The 16,179-nt window shown below is 35.4% G+C and overlaps 1 protein-coding gene across 1 annotated transcript in view; it reads left to right on the forward strand.

Annotated features, from left to right (window-relative positions):
- Positions 1-6: 6 nt before the first annotated feature.
- UBE3C (ubiquitin protein ligase E3C) overlaps positions 7-16,179 on the forward strand; it is an 86,765-nt gene continuing 70,592 nt past the window's right edge. Inside the window, exons 1-5 of the mRNA XM_026069255.1 lie at positions 7-138; positions 11,059-11,112; positions 13,900-13,974; positions 14,683-14,829; positions 16,020-16,135. Of these exons, the coding sequence (XP_025925040.1) occupies positions 73-138; positions 11,059-11,112; positions 13,900-13,974; positions 14,683-14,829; positions 16,020-16,135 (458 nt within the window). The 5' untranslated portion in view covers positions 7-72. The remainder of the gene's footprint in view (positions 139-11,058; positions 11,113-13,899; positions 13,975-14,682; positions 14,830-16,019; positions 16,136-16,179) is intronic.

Below are 16,179 nucleotides of genomic sequence, written 5' to 3' on the forward strand. Positions count from 1 at the left end.
CCCACCCCACCCCCCGTGGCGGTGTCAGCTCGGCGGGCCGCGCCGCCTCTCCCCATGGGATAAGCCGTAAACATGTTTAGCTTTGAAGGGGATTTCAAAACAAGGCCCAAGGTGTCTCTCGGCGGAGCGAGCAGGAAGGTAAGCGCCGCCGGCGGGCTGTCTCCGCGTGGGTGTCTGCCCCGGGGATTCTCTTTCTTCTCTTTTTCTTTTTTTCCCCATCACCTGCCTCTCTTGCCTTTTTCATTATCGTTATTTTTATCGTTGGGCCTTCAAAAATGGGAGCAGCTATGACTAAGGTTTAATGGGGGAATATCCTCCCCTCGTGATGATGTATTTATCTGTGATCTCCCTGGCTCTGATTTATTTATTTATTTATTTTTAATCAGGCCACGGGCCCCCTCCCGGGCCCGGAGTGCGGTGGGGATTGTGGGAGGCGAGGAAATGTCTCCTGAGCTCGTCCTCCGCCGGTGACCGGCGGGGCTGTTGCTGGGAGCAGCCCGGGCGCTTCGGCTCCGGGCGGGTGACGGAAGGACCCGAGACCTCTTGGCATTTCTCGCCCAGGCAGAGTCCTGTGCGAGCCCGGCAAGCAGCGTGCCTCGCTGGGGAAACGGGCAGGAAGAGCCTTRCAAAACCTGGGATTAATGCGAATTAATGGGGGGGGGGGGCTTCCCCCAAATGGGTGAAGGTTGACAGGTCACAGGTTTAGTTCCTCTCTAATCAACTTGATTAGAGTTCAGTCAACTTGTGGTGTGCAGAGGGAGCAGCAGTTAGTTGTCTGCTGCACCAGGCTATTGAGTCTTCGGGTGTTTATTGCTGAAAAATAAGTTAAATGGCTTAGATCTGGCTGATCGGAAAGGATGGTCAAATGTTCAGTCAGCTACGGAGGGCATAGAGCTACTAAGAGCAGGATAAATGACAAAGTGTTTTTAGCAGGGCCCTAGTTTTAAGGGTCACTGATTCATCAGTATGCTACTAGTTCCTCTTGTTATCATTGAACATTATTGTGTGGGAAGCTATATCATTTTCATTAATATCGTTGAATCTCAGTGGGGGTAAAAAAAATATTGTGCATTATACGTAGATTCATTTATCTGTAACTTTTAAGGCTTGACCTTAAGCCTTCAGTTAAGAAACTGAACTAAAATACTGTACTACATGATATTAAAATCACAGTGCAGTTTGCTTTTTGATGTCCTCTGTTATATATTTTATTAAAGAGAATGTGTAGCAGAACTGTATTTAATCTGTTCAATTTTTCCTCTGAATCATCTTCTGATCATCCTAAGCCATGTTTGTTCATTAGACTTCATATGTTACATGGGTCAAAAATAGAATAAATATTACTCAGTTGAAATGGGAATTGGCAGAACATGCCCTGGTCCTCAGATAAGCATTTTAGATACTTAGCARCTTTTGGTATCAACTTATTAATAGTGTTACTTTCAGAACATGTTTCCTGCTCCAGAAATAACCATTATAATATCTTCTGCTACACTTACTAATTCATTGATCCGATGAAAATTGCAGCAGAATTTTGTCATAATTATTTATTATTATATATTTTAATTATATGGGACAAATTTATTAAACTTATGCAGGTATAAAGATAAATTTACAAGGGTAAATGTTAAAAGATACAAAATGTGGAAACTGAAATTGATGCGTCAGTTTAACTCCATCAAATATAAAGACCATCTTTCCTTATCAGATTGATAACAGCTGGTCAGCGATTTTACATGGGTGCACTGAAGTGCTTGTGCTGTATCAGTGGAATAACATTAGTGTCAGCTTTGGACATTCTGATTACAGGCATCATAGAAATAGCTTGACATAGCTGCTTATTTTCAAAAACTTTGTGCAGTACTAGTGAAAGAATTTATTTAAACAGTATTAAGAATTCATTTAAAAAATGCAGTTTACCTGAAGTTTTTTGTAAATGTACTACAGCAGAGATTGGTGTGGCAAATGTTTATGAGTTTCATGAATTTCTCATTTTATTATCCCACATCACAGGCTTTTTGTGACCATTTTTCTCTTACCTGTAGGTTTCAGTTTTACAGAAGGCTCAATTCTAAAATGTTTCCTTTCAGCTTCTTGTGTGCATGAAAATAATAAATTATTCTTTGAACTTCTCCACCAATAAATGTGTATTTTTTTTTTTAGAAAGATACAGTATAAAAATTCCAACTTGGAAAATCTGCCAGGCAGATCGCAGCACCTCTACAGTGCTCCATAGAGTTAGCTGGATGCTTAGTACTGCCTGTTTTGGTTCAGTTGGTGGAATAAAGCACCACTCAAATACTGTCATAATCTATATGCAGGCTGCTTAATGCTAAGAATAACCCTTTGCCTGACTGGGGGAGGTCTCCCAACTTCTGTTGTGCTTGTATAGCTGCATTACCAAAACCTTCCCAGCGTGAAAGCAGGGACTCCAGTGTAAGGACCTAGTCAGTGCTGAAGATGAAAGCAGTGTTCCTGATGTGGGTGCAACTACACCAAAATAAGCCATCAGCAAAACTGACTACCAGGCGACTGCTTTTGCAAATATAACTGCAGCTGCCAACAATAACTGTGCTGGTCATGGATCGCGTGTGTTGATGCCCCCATCCAGCATTGCTATGGAGTCTGTAACGTGGACATCCTTAAGTTTGCTTAGGCCTCATGAGGGTTAACGTTAGCAAGTCCTACTAGTATAGGCTCAATGGCAGAACTATAGTTCTGTGTAAAATTGGACTTGYGGTGGCAATGACAGTGGCAGTTAGAAAAATTGCAATCCCGAGCAAAATGTGAGTTTACAAAGACATAAGGTAGATCGGTTTAAATAGATTTATTAATTTGGAAAGATGAATTTATTTAGGTTTTCTGACCTAAGAAGTGTCTCTCTTACTTAAAACAGCTGGGCTTTTTTAAAAGATGTAATATAGTTTATTGTAGTTACTAGCAGCTTTCCTAAACAAAAATACTGCATCTAGTGTGCTTTTTCACCACTAATGTTTAGGGTATTTTTGAATGATAAAATTAGATAGCTTCAGTTTTGTTTTTACACTGTTTGCATCTTATGTTCATGTGCATTATGATAGTCTCAATTGTGGATTCTGTAGAGAAGCATTTAGAGCCAACCAATCTTTTTGCCAAATAAAATACTCTTTAAAAGATTTTCATTTATTTTTGTTAAAATCCTGGATTGCAAAATATTTTTTCTTGAAGTGATTCTCCTTAACTCTGCTCCTTTCAGAATATTGTTGTAACATTTTAATATTATATTGTAAATAAACAAGGGTATAGATGGTATTACCTATGCTTGGACTTTTCCCTACATATCTACTTTCAAAAATAATTCTGCTGATTCATTTGGACTCTTTGCATTAGTTGTGTATTTGCTTGAGGGAATACTGTGTTTTATTTACAACTTTTTTTTTTTTTTTTAGTTTTTGGCAATAATTGTCACCTTTAAAACATTCTGATTCCCTGCTTTATGAATCTCTTTGAAAATTATTTTCAGATTCAGTTTTTATTTTCACTGCCAAAACATTTTTTTTTTTTTTACTTCTGAAGGAAGATAGCCTCCAAAATTAATAATATTATTGGAGTTCAATACAGGAATATCTTGAATTAGTCGTGGATTTTTTGTACATGACAGTTTTTTGTTGCCTAAGAAGTTGTGGCTGTGGTGTGTTAGGCAAGAAAAAGAGGTACCCCCAAAGAATTGGTTTGGGGTGCAGTTCAAATTAAGCCAACCCAAACTACTGTTAGCTTCATTTTCAGTGCACTGAAAGAGGTGGTCCTACTCCTGGTGGTTCCCACCCCGTCCTTCATGCCCCATATAGCAATGACGTTGCTTCAAGGTGGATTGAATTAGCTCACTGATCTGATGCAAAATTAGTCTTTTTTTGCGGGGTGAGGTGGGGTGAGTTTTCCCTGAGAGCAGGGAGGTGACGTGATGGAGCCTTTAGCTGCGCCAGGCCTAGGCTGAGTCATGCCGAGGGCAGGCACAGCGTGGTCAGGGTGGAGAGTGGCACCAGCCCTTTTGGTGGCAGCTTGCGCTTTGCACTGATTTGTCATGAAGTTGGGCTCCTCGTTGGYGTAGTGCAGAATCCACTTAACCACTTAAGCTTGATTTGGTAAGGTCAGGCCCACTGTTCAGTTATTAAATTTACCAGCATTAAGAATGATATGAGGCACCAGTCCTTTACTACATCTATGTAGTAGGTATATCCTCATGCCTTTACTGGGGTTTATAGAGGGCTCTGTAGCTCTGCTTTATTCATTTAGATGATGAAATGTAGTAACAACATCTTGCACGCCTTTTACAGGAAGAGTTGTTCAAAGAGTATTATCAAGTCAAACTCACCCTTTGATCTCAAATCTTTAAAGACATGCTTTTGTAAATCCAAAGACTATTTGAAACTGTGTTATAATTTAAAGAAATAATCGAAATGAGAAAGTTTTAAAAATCTTCCTTTTCAGGAATTTGTAACACAGATGAGTCAGCACTATGAAACAGAAAGTGAAACTGGCTTCGCTGAGTTTCTTTTTGTTTTTTGTTCTTGTGGGAAAACATGGGAAATTAGTAATGTATAAATAATCCATCTTTATTTTTAAAGATTCTTTAATTTCTTTTAATGTGGGACATTTTTAATAAACAAAGAACTTCACTTCCCAAAGTTTGTTGATATTGTATTTCAATATTTACTGGGATAGCTTTTTAAATTAATAGCATAACATTAAATATGATATCCCTATATATTGTTTTTCCCCCTATTGACAGAAGTGCGGAGGAAGAACTCCAGAAGCACTTTGTCTGCTGTTTGTTTGTTATTTGTGTTCTACACATGAARTAACTTATTGTGGAATAGACAGAAATTAATGATTTTAAAATAAGCTATAAGATTCCTGATGTGTGGTGAGATCTGCACAGGATGGGAATTTGCTTATGATGATAGATGTCTATAAGATTTAAGATTTATTATAAAAATATAAGAATAAGATTTATTATAATCCCCAATTATGGGATGAATTTAAAAATAGTTTTTTCTCTTACTGATTCATTGAGAAAAGTTGTTAATCACTTGTTTCAGAAAGGAAGAATTACTGTTTTATTATATCTAGCTTTGAAGCTGCACTTGATCACAATGGATATGAAATGATCTTAGGATTTATAGTATAAGATTTATAGATTATGATTTACAAATTTATAATTTCCTCTGGAATGGTGGGAAAGAATTGCGCTGCTTAGCTCTATGTTAAGACCTTTGTCCTGGAAGGTGCATGGCATAGATYCCTGTGCAAGTATGTACATCATGCTGAAATCAGAACTGTTTTGTCCAGAACACTGAAATATCAAAGCCGAAGGCTTGAAACAGTTTTCCAAATTCAGATCTATGATGTGGAAGTAAGATGAGAATATAATGCTGTAAAATAATGACAGTCAATAGGAAACTATATAATTAATACGTATTACATTCTTGCGGATTTTTTTCCTTCAGTAAAATTTAACATTCTCCTCATTTGAATGGAAGTTACAAATGATGGAGTCATAGTTAGGTGACAGGAGTTATTACACTGTAAACTGTTCTTTTTAGTTATGTGGTACTTCCTCAAATTCAAAACTGAAATTTCTGCTCTCACAGATATATTTTTTTCTGGTTGCTTCTGAAAAAAGGCAAAACTACCTTGACATGGAAAATATACATCTGAAAAATTGTCATACAGACAAAATGGGAATAAATTAAAACTTATTTGGGTTTCAATTGGCCTGTAGAGACTCCAGTCAAGTTCTGATTCCACTGTGTGTAGCTTTGTAACCACCATGATAAAGGTAGTTCCAGATATTCTCAACATCCTAAGGTAAAATTTGGACTAAAATGCTAAGATGTTTCCTTGCAAGCGTTGTGTCATTGATTTCAGCAAGGCCAGGCTTCCCCAGGCCAAAYGTCACTTCCCAGCCATATTTTAAATACCTTAAAATACCTTCTAGAAGATGGTCGTCTGTGCACTCATAACCTTAACTATGAAGCAAATAGTCAGAGATGTAAAGAGTCAACAACTGTTTTACAGCAGATTTTTTCAAGCTGTTAAACTTGTTTTATTGAGCCTATTCAGCTGTGTGTTGAATGGATTTTAAAAATTGTCCAGTGTCAGTTCAGGACGTTTTTTCTCTTGCTAAATGGTAAGTTACTTTTAATATTCAGAATAGCCAGTTGAGGTGGAGTTTGACTTGCCTAAAAATAGTGTTGTGAATCAGAAGAAAACAGTTGAAAACCACTTGGCGTGGGGGGAATCTCCCAATGTCCACATTTATTCTCTACAAATAGCTGCTACAAAGCCCCCCCCCCCTTTTTTTTTTGTTGGATTTCTCTGTAAACACTGTTGTTGAAAGGAGTTTTCTTCTATAAATTGCATTGGTCACCACCTTTGCTTTGGAAGTTACTACTGATTTTATGTGACTCAGGCTAAATTCAGTTGAAAATTCATTATCCTTATTTGAAAGGCAATTAAAAAAAAGGTACAAATTTCTGGCTTTGTAGATGAAAGCCTGCAAGATTTTATAATTTTATTCAACAGGTAAAAGATCAAGTGCTTTTTTTTTTCTCTTGCCATGAAAATTTCCTAAAAGTCATGCTTGTATTTTATATGACCTATTGTTGCATTAAATATAATAGCATTCTCAGCTTAAAAAAAAAAAGCTACATTTTACAAGTAAATCTCAAATATTTATTAATGTTTCATTGTTAACATTTCCTTTTTTGCTTCAAGGTATTTTTATTTAGTTTTTTTAATGTGCTAACTGTTTAAACAGTATCAGAAAATAATTACTCACTTTCACCTTTGCACCTAGCAAATCTAGGTTTTAAACTTACTAACATGGAGTTAAGATGTCTTCATTAACGTGACTGTTCAGGAATGTTCAATTTCAGATCTTAAAAAGTGAACTAATATTAGAAGTATTTGCAGAATTTTAATTATTTTTACCTTTTTTCTGAATCTGAATTTTGAACCAAAAGGGCTAAAAGTATATTAACACTTGCAGTGTGAGGTGCAAAAATGCCAGACAGAAAGAATCATAATTCATACATTTGTTTCATGTTATTCAGTCTTTGTGGGGGATGTTTAAGGACAAAGAGTTGCGTAAGCATACTTTTGCAGCAAAATTATGTATTCAGCAAAATGAGGACAAGAAAACAGTTCTGATTCAACATTTCTTATTTGTTATGTATTAGGTTGGAGTTTTTGATAGTCACATAGTGACATTTCCATTGTTATATTTTTTGCACATTACTGTTTTCATCACTTGGTATGTTACAGCGCTGGTGCAACTTTGAACCATGCCATGATGAGTAATGCTATACATACCTGTTTTATCCTGATGTATAAATTAACATTTTAGATATTACTTAAAATTTGTTTGACAGTAATCACAAGCTCTCTGTTCTATGTACTGCCCTCCATCTGCTTCCTTTTTTTCACCTCTTTACTCTTCTGTCTCATTCTTTGCATCATCACCTATAGTATCGCATTCCATTTTGCTGTCACATACAGTCAGTATCTTTGCTTTCTTGTTTCTTTGTGTCATGCCTCATATATTTGGTGAAAAACACTTCTCCAGTTGGGCTTTCCATGATCTTGCACTTTGCATCCTAGAGCCTGGCTGTCTTTACTGTAGAAAGAAGACAGAGATCCTCTGTTGGAGGAAGGAGCAGATAGGAAAGAGACTGTTAATAATATACTAGATGTTGCATGAAACACACAGACGACATGTTCCATGTCTTGGAGGTCAAGTTCCTGAAGGAGGGAAGATTAAGTCGTAGGAAATGACAGGAATTTGATTCAGTAAATGGCTTTCCATTCCTCCTGAGTGAGGATTGGGGGTGTCAAGATAAGCTGATGCTTCATTCCCCCCAGAATTTCTGCCTACAGTGTGGTAGACTTGATGTCTGCCTTTTTCTGTACTTGAAAGGAGGATGTGTGTCTGCCTAGCAAGAGAGGAGAGAGGACAGCACGGTCACCACAAAGGTGAGACAAGGAAGATAAGGAGTAAGGATGAGCTAGGTATGATTTTTGGAATCTGCTGTAACAAGATCTTGTCCTGTCGATATCTCTGGCTATAGTTAGGAAGGAAGAGGTTTTGTAACATTGTCCAGTAGCTGTCAGCAACTGTGTGACAGCTTAGATGGAAGGAGTTGTCAAATATGAGTCCATTACAGTAATGCGACTGCCGAGCTCTGTAAGTCAGCAGCCGTTCACCAAGACTGTGCATCTCTGGGTTTTACAACAACTAATGCGTTTAACTGTAATCTTTTTCGCTGTTCTGTTTATTAAGAGACAGGCAGGGAGAATTTCAGGGACGACTGCATTCGGCTGTCTTTAAGAAATAACTTTGTTAGAATACCATTTGTAGGTGAAGATTATTTCATAGTTCTTTTCATCTGTCTCGCATAAGAGGTTTATTTTCTGTTGTATATTTACTGTTACTTTTTAATATCTGAAGTGATGATGTTTCCCAGTTGTATTCACCTGTGGAATAGCTCTGAAGGAACTATCACTGTCAAAAATATTTTTCTTGCATTTAATTTAAATATGTTCCTTAATCTTAGTTGTGATTCTACTCCTTGATCATTCTGACCTATATGTTTGTCTAGTGAGCAACAAGAACAGAATCGTTTGACCTGTATTCATTTTTTTAGTTGGGTTATACTTACCAGAGTATTTCGTTCTTTGTCTTAAGGCAGTTCTTCTACTCTGTTTAATTTATACTTAAGTCAGTGGKTTTTTTTACAAGTATTCAAAGCAAGTATATAATACTGACTAAGAATGTAAGTTTTATTTTGTTTCTTAAAGTAAATTAGTTTAAAAAGTGAAGTACATAGTGACAGTGCTTCAAAGAGGCCAGACTGTGTTGAAAGCTGGTGATACACTAAGCGAGAAGAAGCTGCCCTCTTACCTCTTTCCCTGTCCCCCCAAATACGTAAAATTATTTTGTTCTGGTAAGCCCTCTGGCAATGGCGGCTTATATTCATTTATCTGTTAATCCACTGCATTTATTATGTCTGTACTTCTTTCATACCATTCTTGTCCCCACTCACATGTAACAATTTGTCTCTGGCAAGTTCGTCTTTCCTTTTCTTTATGGTCTTTAGCTTTTTCTTTCAATCAGCTCTGAAATGTAAGATATTACAAATTTAGCAACATGTTTCCAAGCGGAAATGCTCTCCTAAATGGCTCTGCCTGCAGAATGAAACTCTCCAAGAACATGGAAGAGATGTTTGTGTGTTTGGGACATCAGCTGTTGAAAAAGGAGTAATCTATTAAAAAAAAGTCCTGAAATGTTAGGTCATCTGTTGATTATTTCTTTATTTATTTTATTTGTCAATTTGTTTTWCGTAATGTCAAAATCTTTTACCTTTACACTACCAGTCAGACCCAGAGCCTTTCTTATTGCTTGACTGGAGATGAATTGTTTTATATATGATTTTGTTATGACCTGTTTTTACTGTGTTTAACACATGGAAAAAAAMCTGTCTTTAGAGAGCAATAGCTGTACTTAGTGGTATCTTTGGCCGTAAAATACTGTCTTTAGAGGAAAAGATGGTTAACCTTCTTGTGGTGTTTTTTTTTTCTTTATGCTTGTTCCAGTAAATTATATGAAATACTTACAAATTCAATTTTAAATTCCTTTTTTGCATCCATCTTTTTCCCTTTTCACTCTTTCCTTGTGTTCTGTGCTAAAATATTTTCTATGATAATGAAACCGGGAGGTGGACCATGACTGTCTTACTGTCTCTGTATCTTCCAGAAAAAATGCAAAAGAGTTTTGCCTCATAGCGGTTGTCAAGACTGTGGCATTTGTACCAAGACTTCAGTTTTTGTGCCTGCATATAGGCATTGAAAATATTCCAGCACAGTTGTTTTAGATGTGGTTAAATATTTTATAAACATTTGTTTGCCAACTTCAAGTTTACTTTTATGTGTTTAGATATAGTACATTTTCTGCTTGCATGTATTTTTTTTTTCTTAACTTCTATAGACTAATAAGGGCATAGGGAGAAAAAGGAAGTTGTTATGTGTAGTGGGAGCAAAAAAAGAAAATAGATTCCTTAAATAAGCTTACAGTGTATTTTAGACTAGACTTGAGTTGCCAGAGTCCTTTCAACTCTTATTGTCTGCAGTKGGAGCTGAGTACTCTGCATAAAAAGGAATTATTGTGTTTATTTCCTTGGAAACAACACAGATTCATCCAGTAAGAGATTCTTACAAGTAAAACATTGTTAACATTTTGTGATCGATGTGTAGAGATTTAATACTGTGGCTTAAAAGCTAATGCACTGTTTTTTTATTGTAATGGTATTGTCCTTATGAGTCCTCATGAATACTTTAGTATTCTTTTTTTCTTTGTATTGGAGAAACCATTCTCCTGGAAGTTTCAGCTTATAGCCTTAATTTGGCTTTAGAATTCACAATTTCAAAAGAAAAAAAAATCCTTCCATTTACTTAAAATTAGTGAGTTTTGACATCTTTTCCGGACATGTTTGGAGAAAAGAATGATTGAATATAGGAACATAATGCTTTTTGTGCATAAGACAAAAACCTGGGATTTTGGAACAGTATGTGRTTGCTTTCAGCGTGCTACAACTTGCTTTATGCACCTGGGCCAGTGACTTATGCTCCAAGCAAGGAAGACACTCAATAAACATTTGGAAGTACATGGTAGGATTTGGGACCTAACTATGTGTCAGCTCCCCCATTTGTAATTGGGTCATGTTTGCTTAGATTACTGGGATGTTGAAAACAAGCCTGGACAGGGATCTGTACAAGTTGCTATTGTTTGGTTGTCCCTTTTCTTTTTCCRTAGCCTGCCCCCATCACTGTACATTTGTGCTGTGGTACGTATCACAGGTATTTGTTAGTGCACGAAATTATTAACAGTTATTTTTCTTGAGTGTGGTATGTCTCACCTATTATGAACATCTCCAAAAGATAAATCTGTATTAAATTTCAATAATACTTTTGAATCATGTGTTTGAATGAAAATGCCATAGCATCTCTATTTGTATCTTACAGGAAGAAAAGGCTTCTCTCCTGCATCGTACTCAGGAAGAAAGGAGAAAACGGGAGGTAAAGTAGAAATAGGGGCTTGGAATGGAAGCGTTTGCACGCACACTGCATTTTTCTTTGATGTACTAACATTTACAGTCCAAAATGCTTTATTCTGTTGCAGTTGTACTTGCTTCAGGAATGCTTTGGTTCAGTTTGCACATTTCACGTATTCTTGCAGCGTACTGGAATTGACAAAACTGCTCGACTGCTTTTAAGGCGGTTCCCAGAGGTGATTTTCATCTCAAAAGCAGATAATTAATCATGCACTGGGTGCAAAGGGAATTTTCGTTTTTATTTTGGTGCTCATTGGATCTAGTCTTTGTTGAGAAAACATAGCTATTTGGCCAGTAACTTTAGTTTTTTGCTGTGCCCATAATCTGTTGCTATGGTCTTGGCMAACTGTCGTCTTCTCCTGGTTCTGCTGTGGTTTCCGGGATGACTTTCAGCAAGTCACTTTCCCAGTTTGTACTTCAGTTCTGCAAAAGTAAAATCAAGACTGATGCTTCAATGCAGTGTGAAGTGCTTTGAAATTGGCTGATGGTTGAGAAAAAGTGAGAAGCAGTTGTGAGACTGCTGTGTGAGCCTTTAGGATATCTTATATTGGCTTGTGATGTAAGCTTACTGCTAAAGATAATTCAGTTTGGAATAAAGCAAAGGAGAAATGTGCACTGAAAGGAAAAATACCACTTTTAAAGCATAATTGTGTTAATATAGGTGGAAATGCAAAAATGAAATATAATAGTATGAAATGAAAATCAATATATTCGTTTTGCCATTTTTCCTCTGATATAAGGAGAAAACTTTTTTGGTCCTGAAAAATTATTTTAAATGTATGACTGTATAGTTTTCCATGGTAATCAAGAAAATGGAATTGTTTGTCCTTTAAAGATATGTTTGACCCTTGCTAAACTAAAAGCAGGTTCTGCAGTGGCTTACTCTTTTCTGAGAGCAATTACTGTTTTTTTTTTTTTTTTTCCCCCCCCTCTCCAACCTGGGTGTACTAATATGGACTAAGCTCAAGTGTGAAATTTTGAGGATTTCACTTGTTACTTCAGAAACCTGTGTTAKGAATTTTTACTCAAATTTATGATCAATGAGGCCTTATCAACATATGCAAAAAGACTTTTCTGTGCTTCAAAAGCTCTTTGCCAAATATCAAAAGAACCTGTTCAGTTGCTAACTCTGTATCAGGTGTAAAGCTGACATATATTTATGTATGTGTACACACACACGCACACTCTCACTATATTCCCTGTCATATATTAGATCTTCACAAAGTGAATGAAGAGTCATTCTGTAGAAGAGATTTTTTCAAAGGATGACTCCTCTGAGAATAAAATCAGTTATAGCTTTTTGAAAAAGGCCTATAGCAGAATCTTACCAGTGACCTCAGACTTAAAACCTTTGCAATTACGGGTYGCTAATTGATAGTTATGTATTCTAGGGAAAAAACCTATATCTAGAGAAAAGGAGAACATACCTACTTTGTAGTCGAACATTACATTATGATGATGAAGAGACAGTGCCTCTCTGTAATTGAAACTCTCCCCTCCTTGCCCCATACTTTGCACTTTTACTGTTAGATACTCAGGAGAGAAAAATGTCCTTCAGCATATCGTATTTTGATTTTTGGTCCAGACTTTAGAGGTAATTAGAGACTTTTAAGGATGAGCTTATTCAGATAAGTTGTTTTGGGAACCTGTTTTTTCAGGAATAATAAAACAGGCATTGGATAGCAATTCAGAAACCTTTATGATGTTTCTCTGGCCACTTCAATTTAAGTTCTTGTCTATGAAAGTTGTATATATCTGTATGGCACAATAAATTAGTAATCAAGCTTTTGTCAGTTTATAAGTAGCATTAAAATATTGTTGGGAAAGTTCACATAAACTTTCAAAACATTTTTTGTGTTTTTGTTTGCTTAGTGGCCCTCAAAATTATGAGCTAGCTGCCTCATTACAGTTCAAAGATTGATTACTTAGGTGGGAATTCGTCTTCTCAAGGCAGGCTTCTCTGATTTTATTCTTGATCTTCCTACCTTCCTTTCCTCAGCCACTGCTTCGGASTTTTAAGTTCAGTTAACAACAATTTTATTCACTTCCATCTTTTCATCCCTTAAGAAACTATGTGGACATTGTTATAAGCCTAATTGCAGTAGCCACTTCCTTTAGATATTTATCRTAATCAGATGATTTTAACTACAATTTCTAGCTACAGAGGAAGACTCCATAAAATGACTCACATTATATATCCAACTGGAAGGAGAAAGCAAGAATTTGTATTCATTTCTGTATTGTGTTCCTGGGCTTGAAGCATGAAGCCTTATTTTCATTTCAGCAGCAGTATTTTCTCCAAATAATTGTTTTGAGGCATCTGAACTGTACCAGGCTTATAATGCTGATAAATTATTTGAATGGAAACAACTAAGCAGGTCTTAGTTGACTARCTGACTAATTTGTGCAGAAGGAGGAATAGTATCTTTGGGTTTGATCAACTCTCAAACATTTTAGTGTTAATTTTTTTTTCCTAATAAAATGCTAGCRTGTTTATTTCTGTAATATTACATACTGATTATTAAAAATTCTTATGTAGTAATGTAATGTTAAATTTATACTTAAAAATATGAATTGTACTCTCCCTAATTTATGTATATTGGATGCAAAACCTCAAATACATTATTTTACTGATGATTAGCACTTAATTTTCATTAAAATTATTTTTGAATACAAATATATCTGATAAAATTGTAGAAATAAGAGTTAGGTTTCACACTGTTGATAGTGATCTTTTTGTTTCATTTCACAGGAAGAAAGGCGGAGGCTGAAAAATGCAATAATAATCCAGTCATTTGTAAGGGGGTACAGGGACAGAAAACATCAAGTAAGTGGTTTTATATTTATTCAGAAGGGTATAAAACAGTTTTGCTGAAAATAAGGCTTTTGTATATTAAAAAATTCCATTGGAAATCTTTCCTTTTTTTAGTGTTATGTGTGCTCACGAAGCGTAAGATCTTTTCCCCTCCTGATGTATTTTCAGTTGAGACAGTTTTTTAGTAGGTGGGCACTTATTTGTCAAACTATGTATATATGTGAAAGTAGACTTCAATGGAATTACTCAAATTTTTTGAGTTGACAAAGTATATGAGAATAGTTAGGTATTCGCAGTTTTCATTTACACACCAGTGGAACAGGGTTCTTTAGCAGAAGTGAGATGGTAGTTTGATTCAAAAGGATATTCTTTTTAAGCTGAGATTGGATTGGTTATTCTGGGAAAGGGTTGTTTCTGTTTAAGATTGCTAATATTTATTGAGTAAACTAGATGAAATTACATGATGTGATAGTATTTTTTTTTGAAAAGGAACAAATTTGTTGTAAAGTATACTTTCTGAATTACAGCAATTGTGGCTTTAACTATAATTTTGTATATACATTTCAATCTCTTAACAATTATGTGTCAAATYCCTTGTATTACTTTGCTATCACTCGAGATGGGAAACTGAAATGAGATTTTTAAAGTTTTGCATCTCTATTTTATTTCAGTCATTACTGATTTGTTGATGCATATCTTCTTTTATTTTTAACTTTTAAGTACTCTATCCAAAGAAGTGAATTTGATCGCTGTGCTAATTTGGCCCAATCTGGAGGAACTTTTTCCACTACTAATGGAGCTAATTTGACCCTTTTAGTTCGTCAGTTACTCTTTTTCTACAGACAGAATGAGGATTCTAAGCGTTTGGTAAGTACTGTTACGTACTTTGATTGCTAGTAAGTAGTTTTATTTCATGCACTTTTAAGCTACTCTTTCACTTAGAAGGTTATGAAGGGATGCAAAAGAGACTTTGACCACTTCAATAAAGTCATTGTAACATTGTAGATATTGCTGGCCTCAATTCTTCTTTGCTCTTTTGTTATTCATTTAAACAGAATAACTTAAAATTTAATTTTATGTGTGCGTGCGCGCGTGCACACGCACACACACACACACACAAAATCTGTGAAATGAAGCCTTGAAAAATCCTTTTACATAGCAGCATATATAGTATGTGTGAGTCACAGTAATGTATTAAAAATAATATACTTCTGTTAGAATTACRTTTTTAACAATATTTTCCAGCTTTCTGTGGTCATTCCTAAGGTGTTAGGATTTTTAATTTTTTCGCACTGGTCAATAATGCTGGCGTATTAATTTTGGAGTCTCTGCAAACTTCCAAAATGTATGAGTAAAAATGACTTAATGGACATTAATAATGGAGATTAAAGGGTTATGGCTATTTAAAAACAAAAAATTAACAGAGAAATTTATTCCCATTGTAAAGTTATTTGTAGATGTATTTCAGTATTAACTTTGAAAGTTTTAATATTAATAGTCATGTAGTTCATATTGTTTAACAAATCACTATTTTTTTTTTTCTCAACTAAAAGTTATTGTGTTATTCTGTGTTTTGTAAGGTACCCAAAGGTATTTTGTTACATATATGTACATATTTTATACATATCTTATATATATAATATAATGCTTTATAATATAATGTGATTATATATAATATACTGTTTCTGTGCCTGACAGAACAAGACTAAGATATTGCTGTATATGGTGCAATATTGCTGTATATGTTGAAAACTGTTTTTGTGCAACATTGAAATGTGAACATTCGTTCCAGTAAGGAATTAGTGCAGCTGAAATTGATGCCAGTGCATAAAAAGGAAATAAAATTTGTGCTCTGCTAAAACATGTTGTTTGAAAGAGTTTAGGAAACAAACTAGTAAAGGAAAAAAGTCGGTAGGAAAAACATTGTGACCATCGTGCAACTTGTGGAAAAATAAACTACTTTATTATTGGTGAAGCCAGGTGTACTTAAAGAGAGTGGAATAATTAGCCTGTTATGAACGTGAATTTTTATTAAACTTGTGCATATCTTTCCCCAGATATGGATGTGTCAGAATTTAATTAAACAGAATTCTCAGTTTGTTAAGCAACTGGATGGTCCAGACAGACATACTTGCTTATTCCAAATAAAAAGACTGTTGGGGCTTTGTTGCAGGTAAAGTTATTTTTTCGGTAAACTGCTATTTAAAAAATGCTCAT

The sequence above is a fragment of the Apteryx rowi genome, unplaced genomic scaffold (genome assembly GCF_003343035.1).
Source record: "Apteryx rowi isolate R43461 unplaced genomic scaffold, aptRow1 scaffold_29, whole genome shotgun sequence".
In the NCBI taxonomy this organism is placed as follows: domain Eukaryota; kingdom Metazoa; phylum Chordata; class Aves; order Apterygiformes; family Apterygidae; genus Apteryx; species Apteryx rowi.